Raw genomic sequence first — 17,680 nt, 5'->3', positions numbered from 1 at the left:
CTGGGAATCTCCTATGGGAACCAGACCCAGAAGTTCCCAGAATGGAAAATTGGGGTTGGCCAGTCTCTTCTCCATGGTAAGATCCGAGAGCCTTCCCTCTCCCATGGAAAATTACTCCAGTGAAAGGGTGTGGAAGCAGAAAAGTGGAAGCACGGGTTACCTGGAGGGTTTTACTCCTGGCTGAGCAGGAACAACCCAGCCTGCACAGAACCAGGAGGTGCCAAGGATGAAACCAGAGCCTGGAAGTAAATCTTGGAATCACAGAGAGATTTGGGCTTGAAGGGACCTTAAAACCCACCCAGTGCCAGCCCTGCCATGGCAGGGACACCTCCCACTGTCCCAGGTGCTCCAGCCTGGCCTTGGGCACTGCCAGGGATCCAGGGGCAGCCACAGCTGCTCTGGGAATTCCAGCCCAGCCCCTGCCCACCCTCCCAGCCAGGAATTCCTTCCCAATATCCCATCTACATCCCTCTTCTCTTAGGTTAAAACTATTCCCTCGTGTCCTATCACTGATCAACAGTTCAGATTATTTCATTTAAGCTTGTCACATTATTTTTTAATTCCAAACAACAGAAAGGTCCAAAGTTAGACCAGGATTAGAAATGTTTCCTCCAAACAAAGACTCCCCTTCCCTTCCCAATCAAAGCCATGGATGGTTTGTAATCTCCATAGCAGGTAAGCTCATTCCAGAGACAGCATTCCCAATCCAAAATACGAGGTGCAACAGCGAGTTTAATATTTTAATGTGAATTTCAAATATCTTTCAGATGGGCCGTTTGTGACCTGCCCCTTCTCTGCCTGCTCTGAGGAGCAGTGTGCTGGTTTGGGGCTGGGTTTTCCCTAAATCCTTGCTGGGGACGGGTGGTTTTAGAGGCAGGATGCAGGAGCAGGGTGCAGGGTGAGGTGATTACTGTATCTCTGCTGTTCAGTATCTGCAGGGTGTCTCAGTGCCACTCCAACTCCTTAAACCCAGTAAAGAGATTACAGCTCACACTAACTGGATTTGCACAGCTCCGGATCATTCACTTTGGATCCCTCCTGCCCAGATTAAGGGAGGCCATTAAAACAATAGTCAGCTGCTCTCCCAGCACAAGGTGTCCCAGGGAAAAAAAAAAAAAAAAAAAAAAAAAAACCAAAACTCCATGTTTACATTCAGAGCATGTGTGTGTTTGGACATGTGGGCAAACAAAACCCTCCTTCAGCAGGAACACTCCACGTTCAAGGAATGATTCCACCCAAAACCCAGGATAATGCAAATTATATAGTTATAAAAGCACAATCATGGTGGCTGGCAGTTTTAAGGAGCGGATAGTTGGGAAAATTTTAAACAGCTTAAAAGAATGTGTGTCTTTGAAGATACTGCCTTCAAATGCATTCCAAAACCTATTTCTGGAAATAGGGAGAAATATAATTCCCTCAGCATAGTCCATGAATTTAGCAGGGAAGCTCATTTGACAGCCATCACTAACTGACAGCCTGAACTACAGAATTTGAACACAAAACTTAGATTTTTGTACTTAGCACAAGAAGTACTTAATGAATGAAAATGAAACGGTTACTCTGAACTAAAATCTATTTATTTGCCAGAGCCAGTGGTTCCCCAGCACCTCCTGCACAGTTTTGCTCCACAGCTTACACACGTGTCCCATCCACGCTGGCTTTTCCAGCTGTCTGGCAGTGAAAGGAAAAGAAATCATCCCATATGCTGCTGCCTATTAAATAAATGGCCAGTCTTTTGAGTCCTAAAAGGGGATTTTTAGCAAACAAAAAGAAAAACAAGGCCAACACAGCTCAGACAACAATAGCAACAAATCTCGGTCAAAGGCAAGTGACCCTCGAGCTGCTCTGGGCATATGGAGGTCTCAGCCCTTTTCAGAAAAAAACCCTTCCTCTGCTTCCCATTAGCCTTTGGCTGACTTACTGGGAGGAAACTGTCCTGGTTTGGCCTCTCAGCTGCTTCCTTCTTTCTGCCAGCACCAGCAGCTCTGCCAGCAGAGCTCTGAGACTCCTCAGCCAGCACCCCAAACACGCCCAGGTGCTCCCTGGGCACTGCAGGGGAACCAACCCGAGCTGCTCAGCTCCTTTTCCACCAGCAAACACAGATCCTGGCAGGGCAAGGGATTCAATTTCTCTGCACTGAGGTCACCCAGAGACCCACTTCTAATGACTTCATCATCACCTGCTCCAGTCACCTCGTGCTGGGGTTCTGCCTGCAGGCTGGAGGTAGAAAGGAAGGCAAAAGGAGTAAGAATTAATTAATTAATCAACAGAAGAGGCATGCTGGTTTTCCTGTGGATAAGTGACTCCCTTGCCATGGAAGTACATCCTAAAGATCCTGGAAAACCCACCTGGAGTCCCAGCAAGTGCCTGGCAGACACTGGAGTACCCCAGGCTGGACAAAGGGGCTCAAGCTGTCATTCAATCCTAGAAGCTGTTCTTCAAGGAGCTGCCAAAAGAAATCACTGGAACCAAGAAGTCCTACCAAGCACCTTAAAGCTTCACCACAAGCACTTCTCAGCAGCATGCCTGGAGCTCCTGTAAAGCCCTGGTAATTCAGCCCAGACACTGAAAATAAACCCTCTTGGGTTAAGGAAAGGGTTTTCCCCTCTGACAGAAGATATTTCTCCTATGAGCATTCAAACCACTTTCCACCACAGGATGCAGTAGATTGGTTTCAGCATTCAAAATGCAGTTGCTAATTGTAAACAGATTTTAGAAAAGTTCTCCAGTTTTTCTAGGAATGTCCATGTTTAAGATGGATTTTTGGCCAGGCTCTGCAATTCCCACCAGCCCATTTCTACTGCCCATTTCCATTTTCCTGGAAGCACCTCCTCTAGGATGCTTACAACTCAACAACAAGAATTTGATCAAGGTTGAATCATGGCACGCAAGGTTCCAACCCAGCAGCAATCCTTATTTATTATATATGGGATCAAAACTTCCAAAATGAATGTATTTTCCTTTTGGACTCCTGAGCTACAAACTAAACACAATGGAGTTCAAATTTTCCTCATAAGCCTCTTTGAAATAAACTCCAAAGAGGACTGAAATAACCAACAAGAACTCTTGAATGCTCGACCTGAGCAGTGCAAATTAAACAAGCACCCTGTACATCAATTTGTATTTGCAAGTCTCTGCTCCTTGAGAAACACATTTTGGCAGGTAAGATTTTGAGGAAAAGGTCTTGGGAGAGAGAAAAGCAGCCTTCCCAACCCTTCAGCTCCTGGTGTAACACAGGCCCCAAACGTGCCAGAGGAATCTCCCCTCCCAATCAAACATTCCCCCTCTGCTGCTGCTGAAAGGCAACGAGATCTCTCTTTACAACCCTCGTCTTCCCCAATAAATTTTGCATGAAAACACGTCAGCCCAGCCCAGAATTCCTGCTGGCAGGCTGGGAGGGTGATGAATGTTTAATGCAAACAACACCCCCAGCTCCGTGCCAGACAACAGCTCCCGCACGGCCCCTTTGATCCCAGCACAGCTTCCGAGGAGTTCTGGGTGCTCTGCCCCACACAACTCCATCACCTATATGCAAATCAGGGCCAATTACCATCAATGACTTCCTACTGCACCAGCTGGGAAGAAGGAAGGGAAAAATAATCGTGTGCCAAGCTTCCAGGAGAGTCTGACTCAGAGAAGTCCAATATTCCCACTTTATTCCTGATGTTTTCTCCAAACAGCAAAAATCTCATCAGCAGCCACCAACCACCCACGTGCCATCCATGGGGCACTGGGTGTGGATCCAACTCCAAGGGGTTTGGGGAAAAAGGTCCCCAGATCTCAGTGAAAACTTCAAAGTGTGGAACTGAAAGGAAAAACGGAGATTGTGCTCGAACTCCTCAGCTCTGTAATACTGACAGGACACAGGGAACGGCTCCCACTGCCAGCAGGAAGGGATGGAGGGGATTTTGGGAAGGAATTGTTCACTGGGAGAGTGGGAAGGGGCTGGCACAGGGTGCCCAGAGCAGCTGTGGCTGCCCCTGGGTCTCCAGTGTCCACCTGGAGCAATGTGGTCCATGGAAGGTGGCCCTGCCCATGGCAGGAGCTGGAATGAGATGGGATTTAAGGAGTGTCCAGCCCAAACCACTCCAGGATTCTGGGATCTGTCAAAGTATTTAGGAAGCTGTGAAACCATTAATGCCCAAATGTATCAACAACCTTATTAAGGATCAGCAATTAAAGCAGTGGTCAGGTTTGATTAATGGTTCACCACTTCTTTTCTCTTAACAACTGAGGAGCTGCTCTTAATTTATTCCATTAAAAATTGTCAAAATCACTTGGAGAAGTAATCCCAAATTCCACTAGTACACAAACAACAATGAGACCCATAAATGTAGGAGAAGTTATTTAAAACTAACAAGCTTTTAGTAGCTTTCTCCCTCCAATTTAACAATGAGCAAGGAGCCTTATGAAAAACACATCTCAGAACAACAGAATTTGCATGTTTTGAAGATGATCAAGACCTGAAGCATCAAAATTCAACAGCACACCCAAGCAGGTCAATGAAGACACGCATGCAGGTTGTTTTAAAACAAGCTAATTTCAAAAAGCATAAATAAAAGATGAATGTAATGCTTTGATTAGTACAAAAAACAGTGGGGAAACATTGTAGTACTGTAAAACCCCTCACTTCTGCAGACTTGGACAGCTGAAGGCTTCCTGCATGTAGATGTTGTTGGTCTCAACGTGGGATTTGGGAGTGGAGGGAACTCCCAGCCCACATTCCCAGCAGGATTTCCCTCCATAATGGCTGGACAAGTGGAACATCCCTTACAACATTTCAGGGTAAAAAGAGCTGAGCTGTTTCACAGTCCATCTCATGAACAGCTGGTACTTCTCCAGCACTCCAGAAATTCAGTGCTCAGCGTTAGAGAATCATCACTGAAATGGGGAATGCCAAAGGACAATGCCCAGAATGCTGTTTTTTAAAATCATTTTCGTTATTTACTTTTGAAATTTCTCTTGAGATGTTTACTGTGACAAGATCTCCCTTGAAACAATCTAAAGCTGCCCCCAAAAAAAAAAAAAAAAATCCAAGCACAGACCTTTTCCCCCTCACATCTACAAACACAGCCAATCCAAGGACAGAAAATCATCATTAGGGTTTACAGGAGCCACCAACAAATTTGCTGCTAAATTAGTGAAAAAAAATGCATTTTGATTCTGTCCTTTAGAGGAGCAGTAAAGCCCCAAATATACAACATCTCTCAGATAAGCTGCAGTGTTGCCAAGCTGAAATACCTCCTTTTATGCAAAGTTAAACTATAAAGTCAAGCAGCACCTGAGAATTTATGTCCCCTCTTCCCACAATCTGGCTTCAGGCTGATCTTCATTACAGCTCCAAAGCAGCTATTTTGAATAAATACATTGCAAACAGCCATGAATTTAAACTGGGAACCAGACCTGGTCCTTGAGGTGCCTTTGAGGAAGGATCTGCTCAAATCCTGAGGCCACAGGATTGCTTCCACTACCAAGTCCCTGATGCTGGAGGTTCTGCAAGGGCTCTGTAGAATAATGACACTTTCTAGACTCTGAAATTAATCTGCTTGGAGAGTCCAAACTGGATCCAACTTAACCAGGAATTTTCCTGCTGCCACAGGGAAGGGGGGGAAAATTCCAGAAGCCAACAGAAGCTCACATGTGGGTGGAAGGTGCTGCCCCAAAAATCCCCCAGGAGCATTTTTCAGTGGGAATCCACCCAAGGGAAGGTCATGAAGTGACACCTCAGTGGTTTTGTTTTGGATCAGACAAAGAGGGAAAAGACAAACAGCCCAGGAAAGGCTGCACAAGAGCGTGATATATAAAGCAGAGGGAATTATGTAAATTACATAAAATGTAAAAAATTACACTGCCTTTCCTACAACCTGTCATCAACAACCCAAGTTATTCCAAGCAGAAATTGGACTGACAGCAGGTTCTCAAAGGTTCCCATCTTTCACCCAGAGCAAGGCTTGTGCTGAAACTGCATTTTTGAGCCTCCACCAAAGCCCAGGAGGAACTTCTGCCACTGGGAGGAGGAGTAGGTGTGTGTGAGCAGTGAAACCCATCTCCTCTTAGGAAGAAGCCCTCATGCTTTCCAATATTCCCCATTTTTCCCCTAAATTATGGCTATTGCATATGGGAAGAATGGTTATATTAACAGATTGCAGAAATCTCTTTAACCCACCTGAAACCAAGCAGGGAGGAAAGGGTGAAAAATTAAACCATGACTTAGTGCAAAATGTTGCCACGTTGCAGAACTGTAAAACCCTACAAAACCCACCCTCCAAATATTCTGAATAATACCCCACCTTTCAAATATTCTGAACTGATATAAACTTAGTTTATATGAAATACAATTTAAGGTAAGGTAAAATCACTACAACAATCTCAGGGTCTGGGTGTGGGGATGACCCCAAGAGTGTAAAAGTCCTCATTTCCCAGCCCATGTGGCCAAAGGAGGAGTCTGAAATGTACAGGATCAGCCTCTCAAGGTTGTTCATTTTCCCTTCTCTAGAACATTCTCTCTCTGCCCTGCTGAGCTCTGTCCAGCAGCTCGGCCATGGCATTCTGTCTGCCCTCAGGGCAGTGTTCACATTTTATACCAAAAACTCCGTGTGCCGTGGTTACAATAACGTGCCAATGTCTGTCATTGGTGTTGGACAGTGTGTCTGTGCCTGAAACCAACAGAAAAGTGTCACCAGCACAGCGAGACATGGAGGGCAAGGAGAAGGAGAAGAAGGTCAGGACACGCCCAAACCCCTCCATCTTGTCCCCTTGAACCCCATTCTAAAAACCCCAAAATTCCACTTTTCCACCCTGTGTTAATTCAGCTACCACACTGCTCAAACCCTTGTGGTTTGTAATTCCTCACACAGAGCTGGCAGCTTTTTCCACGGGCTAAAATGGAAGCCACAGGTGGTTTTGACTTGGTGCCAGGGTCTGGAGCCACCAGGGCAGCCAGAGGGATGTGCTGGGCTCCCACTCAGCAACACAAACTCACGGCGCTGCTGCCCGCTCTTGCTCCAGCCCCATCATTTGCCGTTTCACTTACCCGGCCTTGGCGCCGTGAGCCTCCTTCTCCTTCCCTTTGCCCTTGTCCTTGGCCTTGTCCCTGTCCTTGTCGCGGCCCCTGCGGCGCTCCCGCGAGGCGCTGGGCGTTCTCCGCTGGCCGGACCTCTCGCTGCTGCGGCTGTAGGATCGCTGCCGGGCCCGCGAGCGCGACCTGCGCGGAGCAGAAGCACCAGGTTGGAACAGACCCTCCCTGCCAGGCCTTGGCTTCTTTCCCCTGCCTCTGCCGAGGTCGGGACTGATTTGTCTTTGTTGGTATTGCACACATAATGAGCACGCAGAAGCTTGGTGGGTTCAAGAGAAGAAGAACTGATTTTATTTCTGACCTCGCAATATACAGAATTCCAAATGTGACAGTGGATTGGAGGATGGAATTGCCACCTCTCCAGCCACACTGGTCAAACCAACAGCCCATCAATTCTCTCTTCTCACAAAGAAGAATGCAAAACAATCTTTATTTCTGGTCAACTCAACAGTCCATCAATTTTCTCCTCCCACAAAGAAGAATGCAAAACAATCATTATTTCTGGTCAACCCAACAGTCCATCAATTCTCTCTTCTCACAAAGAAGAAGGCAAAACAATCATTATTTACATGGACAGTGCATAAGAACTCCAGTAGAAATATGTAAACGTTATAGGAAGGTTAACCAAGTTCTATGAGGACTTTAAAACTTTCAGAAGAACTATAAAAGAAAACTTAACACTTTAAAAAATCAGGGCAACGTGTGTTCAACATTGTGTGTTCAGGCTCAGGTGTTTATTGCTTCTTACCTGTATTACAAGTCACGAGTTCTACAACTCACAAGCTACAAAGTGAGTAAGTTCTTCTGAGTGAGTTCTTCTCACCAGCTACAAAATGGCTCACTAGCTTTCCATACGAGGTCTTTTAAGGCTGAACTATCCAAATAAGAAATTATTTTCACTTTTAACCCAATAACTAATCACTCTAAAGTCCACAATGTGGACTTTTCTGTCCAATTACACAGAACCACCCAAACCCATGGAGAAGGTGCAGAAGAAGGACCAGCCTCCACCCTAAAACCTCCATCTTAGCTCTATATACATTACTATACTCTAAACCCTTAAACTCTAAGTTTTCCACCCCATAATATTACACATTACTAATCAAACTACACACTCAGTGTTATCAATCAATTTTGGAAGCCTTCTCCACGGGCTCGGGTCAATGCAGTGTTCCCCTGGGGGTCAGTGCCTGGCAGCACAGAAAATCTGGAATTCTCAGCATCCAGGACTCCAAAACTCCAAGATCATCGAGTCCAGCCCAGCCCTAACACCTCAACTAAACCTGGCACTGAGTGCCACATCCAGACTGCTTTTAAACACACCCAGGGATGGTGACTCTGATGCCTGGAGAGGCCACCCATAACAGAGACCAGGCAGTGTTAAAGGAATAAAGCAGGGATTTATTAAAATGCCTCAAAGGTCACACCTTGGGCAGCACAAGAGCCCAGCCAGGGCTACACCCCAGATGGACTCTGAGTCATGAGTTTTCACACTTTTACAAGTTTTGGTCCATTTCCATGTTGGGATTCAGTGCCCAATCCCAGCTCCAGGTGCTGCAGTCCCACCCTCCCAGGTTGCTCTCCTCCATTCCCTGCTGTTTGCACTTTTGGGGCTGGAGCTGCAGCGGTGTCCTTGGTTCTGGGGCTGGAAAAGGATTGTTGTGTGTGCCTGGGCTGTGAGGAGAGCTGCTGGCACTCTGTGTGGAGTTCAGAGTCACACACAGTCATAATTCAGTACAGAAACTGGAAATTATAAAAGCTAAATCCTAAGGCATCAGGTGGACTGACAGGAAAAAATGACCCCAAAGCAACTGGGGAAGAGATTCTGATTAAAACAGGTTAAATCTTTTACAGGATCCATTGGATTACCTAAACAAGCCAAAGAGGAGTCACCAAAACTCTTGTGAGAAGCAGCCAGACAGTGAAGGAAGGTTCTCCTTCACTAGAGGAAGAAGGGGCTGCTTCTAGGCAGACAGAAAGGATCCCCCAAAGTGTAAAATACCAAATTAACCTAACAAAATACCACCAATTCCTCTGCAGAGACATCTAGATAACTTTTTTCTCAAAAAAAATCACAGTGGGTGAAGTCAGACATCTGACATCAGCAGGCCTAGTTTGCTACCAAGGGTTTCATCTCCAGGTTTTGGAAGCTTTTGGCTACTCAGCCCTGAACACAAACACTTTTTTAAAATGCTTTAAAGGTCTAGAGTGAAAATCTCTGAGATCTTACTGCCCTACTTTCACAGTTACAAAATGTCATCATCAGAACAACCCATCAGCCATTTCTCAGCACTGCACCTCAGCCTTGTTACATACCCCACCTTCCAAACATTCTGAATTGATATATAAACTTAGTTTATATAAAATACAATTTAAGGGTTTTATAGTTATGGATTTTATAGTTATATTTTATTATTTAATTTCAATAAAGATCTAATGATGTAGCACATTTCACAATTTAATACCTTTAAACTGACAATTTAGCAAAATAAGTGAAAAAGAAAACATTGCTCTTGCTCTGAAAAGAGATGCAAAATAACTTAAAACACACAAGGTAGGATTCATCCATTAACAAAATGGAAAAAAAAAATCAAGAAGTATTAGGGCTGGTTCTTTGTGTGTCCAAAATGATTTCATTATTCCTAAATTTCTTGTAGAGGATTTTCTAAGTTTTATTTAATAATTTATCATGGATCAATGCTACCTGAGTGGACAAGGAATATTTGAGATAAATCAGGTCAAGTTTTCCTTGGTTTCTTCTACCTGAGCACCTGGCCTTTGGAATGTGTCCCTTCCCAGGGTCCATCCCAGGGGATGGAATGAGATGGGCTTTAAAGTCCTTCCCAACCCAACCCATCCCACGATTCCACAATTCCATGATTCCCATCAAAGTTCTGCTGGCACCTCATGGAAAAGTTCCATTAAGTACTGAGGGAAATGGGGAATTTTTAGAACAGTATAAAAAGTTTCTTTAGCACCTCTCGGAGGGCGAAACTGCCGAGGCCTTTAAAAGCCAAATCACCCAGACAAAATCCCTCCTTTTATGAAACAACAACTGCTCAATAAAACTCAACAATAGACTAAGCAAAAGAAAATCCTCCATCCAGATGAGGCTATAAATTATATTTCTGGAATTTGTCCAGCACATGGGAGTTCAGGTCCCTGTTCCTGCCAGGAGCAGCTCCAGAGGTCAGGGCTGGGTTCCTGTTTCAGCAGCTGGTACCTTCCAACAGCAGCTCTCCCATCCTGGTCACTCTATTAGCACTAATAAATAGATCAAATTACCACTGCAGTGCTGTATTCTTAACTGGAGAACATTTGCTGCCTCAAAATGGATTTTTAGCGTGTCGTCCCAAGTGTAAAAGTGTCCATCCATCCATCCTTACTCCTCAGGCAGAGGAAGTTTTGACTTGAAAGAGAATTCTGGCTATTAAATCTAATTTTTGTTTCACACAGAGACACTGCTTTTACAAATGCCATGATGAGGCAGCACAGATTTACAGAGCACTGCCCTAAATCCACTATTCCCAGGTAACCCTGACTTCTCAGAACTCTGCAGGTGAGTCCAAAACAGAAAATAAACCCCAAACAACAAAACAAACAAAGCCTTGTAGCAACACAAATCACCTCTAATTGATGCAGGGCCTCTCCTGACTTAATGGCACAGTCCTCACACCAGGAATAACAGGGATCTAAAATATTTATTGCTAAAGAACTTCAGTTTCTCAGCTCAAATCTGAACTGGACTTCAACTTCTACCTTTTGCAGGTGCAGGTAACAAATTCAGCTCGGGCAGGCTGGATGCTCAGTTCCTGGATTTCTGCTCATTCCCATGCCTGTGCAGAACTGGTGGCAGGTGCCATTTATATACAGCTTTTAAAAATTAAAAGAGTTATTGCATCAAATTTCCCCATCCCTGGCAGTGTCCAAGGCCAGGGCTGGAGCTCCCTGGGCCAGTGGAAGGTGTCCCTGCCATGGCACAGCCTCCCTGGGCACCCAGTGTCCCACCACCCTCACAGGGATGGATTCCATCCCAACATCCCATCCAAACCTCCCCTCCATCAGCTTCAGGCCATTCCCACTTGTCCCATCACTCCATGGCCTTGGGAAGAGTCTCTCTCTACTGCTCCTTAATTCCTATTCAAGTATCTTGCAGGATCTACAGGACAGGGAATCAAGATAAAACTTCCTGAAATGGAGCTCCCAAAAGTCATCTGTGTTCCCCAGCTCATCACCAAACCACAACAAAAGGCCACAGATCTGGCAGAGAAGACAAATTTTCTATTTTATCTGCTGTTGAAAAATAACAAGAGTCACAATTAGTCCTATTAAAGCAAGGCCCCAAATGTTCAAATGATGGAACTACCAGAAGGAAAAAAAAAGCAAACCACAAAAAAAAAAAAAAAATGAAGCTGTAGAGGAGATTTCCAGCATGGATCCCCTTCCCCCCAAACGACACCAAAACACCCACCCACCATGCCAAAGGTTAAGTCATTTAGTCAAGTTCAAAGATCTTCAAAGGGTTCTTAGATCCAGATAAGCCCATATGTTCCCAAAATTCTGTGAAAAGCCATTACTTTCCAATCTGCTTTTCATGTCTAAGTTGCAGAACACACAGATGCTTGGCATCACTCGGGATCCCTAAATTCTCACACCAGATAATCAAGGCTCACCAATAACTTCCCTATCTCAAACCCTAAGAAATGGCTTTATTCCATCAGCACTCGGGCCGCTTGTAAAAATTGAAAGTCTCCATAAAAGCCCATTCAGTTACTGCACAATAAGTGTTAATTTGCTAATTTCTTCACAGGTAATCAATTAAAATGTAAAATATTGGATAAAATTAGTTGCACTAAATTTAACAGCTGCTCCATAAGCATAATTAGTTTCACAAGGGCCATATGTATTCTGAGCAGAGACTGAGTTGAAACAAATAAGCGGATTTTAAAACAAGTTTGAGGAAATCTGCATTTAATTAGCAGGTGGGCACTACAACTGCATAATGTTTTTATACATTTATATTTATGAAGTGACAGAAGATCTAAAGGCTTTTTAAAATGGCGTTTATTGTTTGAATGGGAACTGTTTTGCTGCATGCTAAAGTGATTTAAATCCTTATAGCCCCGCTTTGAAAAAATCATAAATGGTGAAAGAAAACATGTGGAAAACTGTAAAACTAGAAAGAATTTGCGACAAAAAGCAGAGCCACATACCATAACCAAAAGGAAACTACACTTAATTAAATGTACACTACATCTGGAATATCAGCCTAATAAAACGTGCAACTATTAATTCTCATTGTTCTAAAGGAAATGAGGTCAGCAGCGTTTAGTATTTCCCCAATTATATTGCACTAAAGCACTGAACTCTATCTTAGAGGGCCAATCTAATCTCTTCAAAAGGTTACAACTGCAAAAGAGAGACTTTTTTAAATGGAAGCAGGAATTAGAGCCCAAAACCAAGACAGGGTTTGTTTTCTTCTCTTTGAGCTCTTCCAAGAAAGACCAATTTTTGCAAAAATAATCTTTTTTTTCTTGGCAAAACAGCACCCTCCCCACTCCAAAGAACGGTGCTGAGATGTCAACTTCTCCCCTGGAATTCTTCTAAGCATCTCTCACCTGACACAAGCCTTATTAGATTATTTTTAGCTCAATGGCCACAAACAAAAGCCAACAAATCCAGGGCTCTTTAATACTTCAGCCATAAATCCAAGGGCTGGGCCAGAACAATGGAACAACTGCGCTGCATCAACCTGGCTGCTCAGACTGGTAATAAAGCCAGAGTGCAAACACACAAGTAATTGCAGCAAAATGCCATGTTCTCTTTCAAAGCATATTAAGAGAAAGTTCCTTGTTTAACTCAACTTCACCACCAGGAGAAAAAAAAAAAAAAAAAATCACAGTACGAGTTGTTGGAAAGGTAAATAATTTTGGGTATCAATTGCAGCCATTCAGACTGCAGGAATTATTAAAGATGTGTATGTGAGGTAAACATAGCTGCCTCTATTAAACATTGCAGGTCATTATTAGCTTGCAGTTTTAAAATGCAAGTTCAATATAGATAATATGTATGATAATAGTAATTTTTTTTTTTAATTTACTGTTCAATATAAGGTGAGTGATAACAAAAGTAGGCAGCAGAAGAGTCAAGAGTTTCAACCTGAAATGAGACTGATGCTAAGAGGAAAGAATTCTTTCAAACCAGCAGTTTGGACAGTTGGTAAGTGACAAAACATATTTCAGAATAAGGGAATATTTAAGATTTAAAAAATTATCACCTACAGTGTCAGAGAGAAGCAGGATGAAATAAAAACAACAACCATCAACTTTTTTGGAGATGATGTAAAATGTCCTTCCTCCAGGATTGTACCATTTACACTTTCATTCACATTTCTTCCTGGTTGCCTTTTCCTCAGCCTAAGCAGTGACAGCTCTGGGATTTGGCCGGGAGAGGAAGAATTTCCTTGCTGGTTTCTTTGTGTGGCAAATTCTGCCAAATGCAGAGCTGAGGAAATGGATTTGCCAAACACCAGCACCAACTCAGCCCCAGCAGTTCCTCACTTTTCAATCATGGTAATGACACTAGCAAACATTTGAGGAGATGAAATTCCCACAGCTGTCATTTTGAAGGGATGGAGTTACTGGAAAGGCAGCAGGGAGAGCAGAACCAGGGGTGGGACAGTGCTGGAATTCTAGAGCAGCTGGTTTGGCACACCTCGAGTTCTCCAGACTCCTGGAGAGCCTCCTGCTCTGGATTCCTCTGCCACAGTGCCTTGGTTATCCCACAAGGAGTCCTTGGGAAGGATCCAAAGTGCCCTGGTCACTGGTGAGGTGCTGGAAAAGCCACGGGAGATCAGCGGGGAGGAGGAGAACCAACCCCAAAGACACAGAGTTCCCTAAATGAGCCCTGGGGCCACAGGGCTGTGCCCAGAACTACAGCCCATGGAATCCAGGCACAATTCCCTGGATCCCATGGAACCCAGGCACAATTCCCTGGATCCCATGGAGCCCAGGCACAAATCCCTGGATCCCATGGAGCCCAGGCACAAATCCCTGGATCCCATGGAACCCAGGCACAATTTCCTGGATCCCATGGAACCCAGGCAAAATTCCCTGCTCATCCCATGGAATCCAGGCACAATTCCCTGCTCATCCCATGGAACCCAGGCACAATTCCCTGCTCATCCCATGGAACCCAGGCACAAATCCCTGCCTCCATCCCATGGAACCCAGGCACAATTCCCTGCCTCCATCCCATGGAACCCAGGCACAATTCCCTGGATCCCATGGAACCCAGGCACAATTCCCTGGATCCCATGGAACCCAGGCACAATTCCCTGCCTCCATCCCATGGAGCCCAGGCACAATTCCCTGGATCCCATGGAACCCAGGCACAATTCCCTGGATCCCATGGAACCCAGGCACAATTCCCTGGATCCCATGGAGCCCAGGCACAATTCCCTGCTCATCCCACGGAAGCCAGGCACAATTCCCTGGATCCCATGGAACCCAGGCACAATTCCCTGGATCCCATGGAGCCCAGGCACAATTCCCTGCTCATCCCATGGAACCCAGGCACAATTCCCTGGATCCCATGGAACCCAGGCACAATTCCCTGGATCCCATGGAGCCCAGGCACAATTCCCTGGATCCCATGGAGCCCAGGCACAATTGCCTGCTCATCCCATGGAACCCAGGCACAATTCCCTGGATCCCATGGAGCCCAGGCACAAATCCCTGGATCCCATGGAGCCCAGGCACAATTCCCTGGATCCCATGGAATCCAGGCACAATTCCCTGCTCATCCCATGGAACCCAGGCACAATTCCCTGGATCCCATGGAGCCCAGGCACAATTCCCTGGATCCCATGGAGCCCAGGCACAATTCCCTGGATCCCATGGAGCCCAGGCACAACTCCCTGGATCCCATGGAGCCCAGGCACAATTCCCTGCCTCCATCCCATGGAACCCAGGCACAATTCCCTGGATCCCATGGAACCCAGGCACAATTCCCTGCTCATCCCATGGAACCCAGGCACAATTCCCTGGATCCCATGGAACCCAGGCACAATTCCCTGGATCCCATGGAGCCCAGGCACAATTCCCTGCTCATCCCAAGGAATCCAGGCACTGAGGAATGGGCCATGGGAAAGAAGCCCACCAGGCCCTGCCAGGTGCAGGAGCACCTCAATGAACACTTCATGCCAAAATAAAACAAAAAATAGACTTTACTGAATGTTATCCAAGAGCTAAATCATGGATTAAACTGCTCCTACCCCATTTATTTCCCTTGTCAATCTCCTTAAAGACTCCTTCCTAAAATTCAACCTCAAATTAAGATCATCAGATAAGAACCCATCTGGTTTTACCTGACATGAATTTCCCTCACAATTTCTCAGAGTGTGTCCCAAAGCAGGACCTTTTCTCTAACCTTATATTCCTGTAGCCATGTCATGACTGAGCAGAAAAATCTGGAATCTAATTCCAATAATCTCTAGGGAATAAAATAATAAAGAATCTGAAGTTAATAGAGAAACCAGTACTTTGTCCTATTAAACAAACAACCAAAAGCTTCTCCCATTCCTTGTCCTTTCTCATTCAAAGCAGTCTTGGAATTCAAGGGCAAAAACCCCCCACACACCTTTAAAAAAAAAAAAAAAAAGGGTGCAATACCCAGCTGCAGGTACATCAGATAAAAACTTCCATACAAAACCAAAGTTAAGGCTGATAAGGGAAGTAAATATTATTCCAATAATCTGAAAATAAAACAAAAAAAAGGCTCAACTGAGTTGAGAACACCCATTTTGTCTTCTGGTCATACAAAGAGTTTAAAGCACGAGGTGAGGCAAAAGCACAAGAGTTCTCATTTGCCACACAAAGATACCAGCAAGGAAATTCCTTCCTCTCCCAGCCAAACCCCAGAACTGCCCCTGCTTAGGCTGAGGAAAAGCAACCAGGAAAAAAAAAAAAATGGGCTGAATGAATAGGTTTAAATGCTGCAATCCTGCAGGAAAGATATTTTATATTTTCTCCAAGAAAAAAAAAAAAGGGAAAACTCAAATTCTACAGGAACAAACAAGCCCCATATTCCATGAGCAAGCAGATCCATCAGGCCTTGCAATTAATTCTTACAAACACGTGGAATTATTCCCTTCTCCAAGCAGCTGGAATCTATTTGAAAAAAAACAAAGGTGCAGCTTTCTAGCAGGACTCAGGACAAACAGCCCAGGTTATTCCTCTCTGCCTCTGCCCTGGATGGATCCCAGAGCCAGGGAAAAGGCTCCAAGTCCTTTTCCAGATGGAATCACGACCCAGGCAATTATTTGTTGTAAATTTGACAACACCTCTGATATTATGGTAAAACGTTAAGGGACAGACAGGAGAGATTTTCAGCTTGAGATTTTCCACTTCCCCTGTGCCTCAGCTCAGATTAATTACAGGTAAACACTGCTCCTCTGTCTGGCTGGGACAAACCCAATAATTCAGGTTTTGGGATCATAAAACCTCCAAGATTGAGGCCCCAGTGATGGTCTGAGCTTAAAGACTCTCTAAGAGTTGTGTGTCCTCACACCCCCAAATTGTTATTAGGCAGCTGAAGGGAATTACCTAAAGAGATATTTGAAATCAGCTCACACACCAGGACACCACCTGCTCTCAGAAACTGAAAAAAACCCAAAAAAATCCCAATTTAGGTCATGCAGCACCAGCACTGGCAACTGAAATCTCAAAGTGCCACCAGCATGGAGCCAAAATTGAAACAACAGGGGAAAAAACCTGAATATTCCCCATTCTTCAACACTGCTTAAAAGGCAAAGAAAAAATCTGCTTAAAGACTGGATTAAGGCATTTCCTAGAAATAAATACCTAATTTGGAAGACTGGGAATAATGAGACTGACTGGATTCATAAAGACCACAAACACAAATAATAACACCTGGATAAAAAGCTGTGTCTCTGCCTTTTCCTGAGTAAAGCAAATGAACCCATTCTCTGTGCTCACAGCTTTGAAAAAAGGCTTTTTTTTTTTTCTTTAATTCAGTGATAACCAAACAGATTAAGGTTTAAATTTTATGAGATGTAAAAAACTTTAAGGTATTCCACCAGTAATGTTTACCACCACATGTTTATGAAGAATATAGATTTTTAGAGTATCTCGTTTTCCCAAAATAAAAACAAAATAAACTTAACATTTTTAATGAAAATTGCTATAACTGGACTCCAAAAATCAAGCCATTAAAAGGCTTTAGAAACACACAAGAAAAGGAAAAATATTTCACATCATCCACCCAAAATCCTGTGGAGGGACAGCATAACATAAAGAGTTTGGATATTTTGTGTCTATTTTCCAGTGCACTCTATAAGCACAGGGATAATTTCCTAATTTCCATGCAAGCTGGATGCATCTCCTTTTAAATATTTTGCATTTAACAAACACAGAGCAGACAGAGGAAAGCAGGGGCTGGTTTTGTATTCCCCTGGATGAAAACTGAACAGCTCCAATCCTGCAGACTGCTCAAGACCACGGAGCTGCCACCTTTATCAGCCCCAAAATTTCCTTTCCTGGGAGTTATCACCTCTAACCCTGCCCTGTCCCTGCCAAAGCCCAA

General features: G+C 44.4%; 1 protein-coding gene across 1 annotated transcript in view; it reads right to left on the bottom strand.

The window, feature by feature from the left end:
• Positions 1–17,680, bottom strand: part of RSRC1 (arginine and serine rich coiled-coil 1) — a 107,405-nt gene that overhangs the window by 70,427 nt on the left and 19,298 nt on the right. Inside the window, exon 6 of the mRNA XM_053986472.1 lies at positions 7,034–7,204. Within this exon, the coding sequence (XP_053842447.1) occupies positions 7,034–7,204 (171 nt within the window). The remainder of the gene's footprint in view (positions 1–7,033; positions 7,205–17,680) is intronic.

Source organism: Vidua macroura, chromosome 10, assembly GCF_024509145.1.
Source record: "Vidua macroura isolate BioBank_ID:100142 chromosome 10, ASM2450914v1, whole genome shotgun sequence".
Lineage (NCBI taxonomy): Eukaryota > Metazoa > Chordata > Aves > Passeriformes > Viduidae > Vidua > Vidua macroura.
Note: the sequence above shows the minus strand (reverse complement) of the source record. Positions and strands in the feature narration are given on the sequence as shown.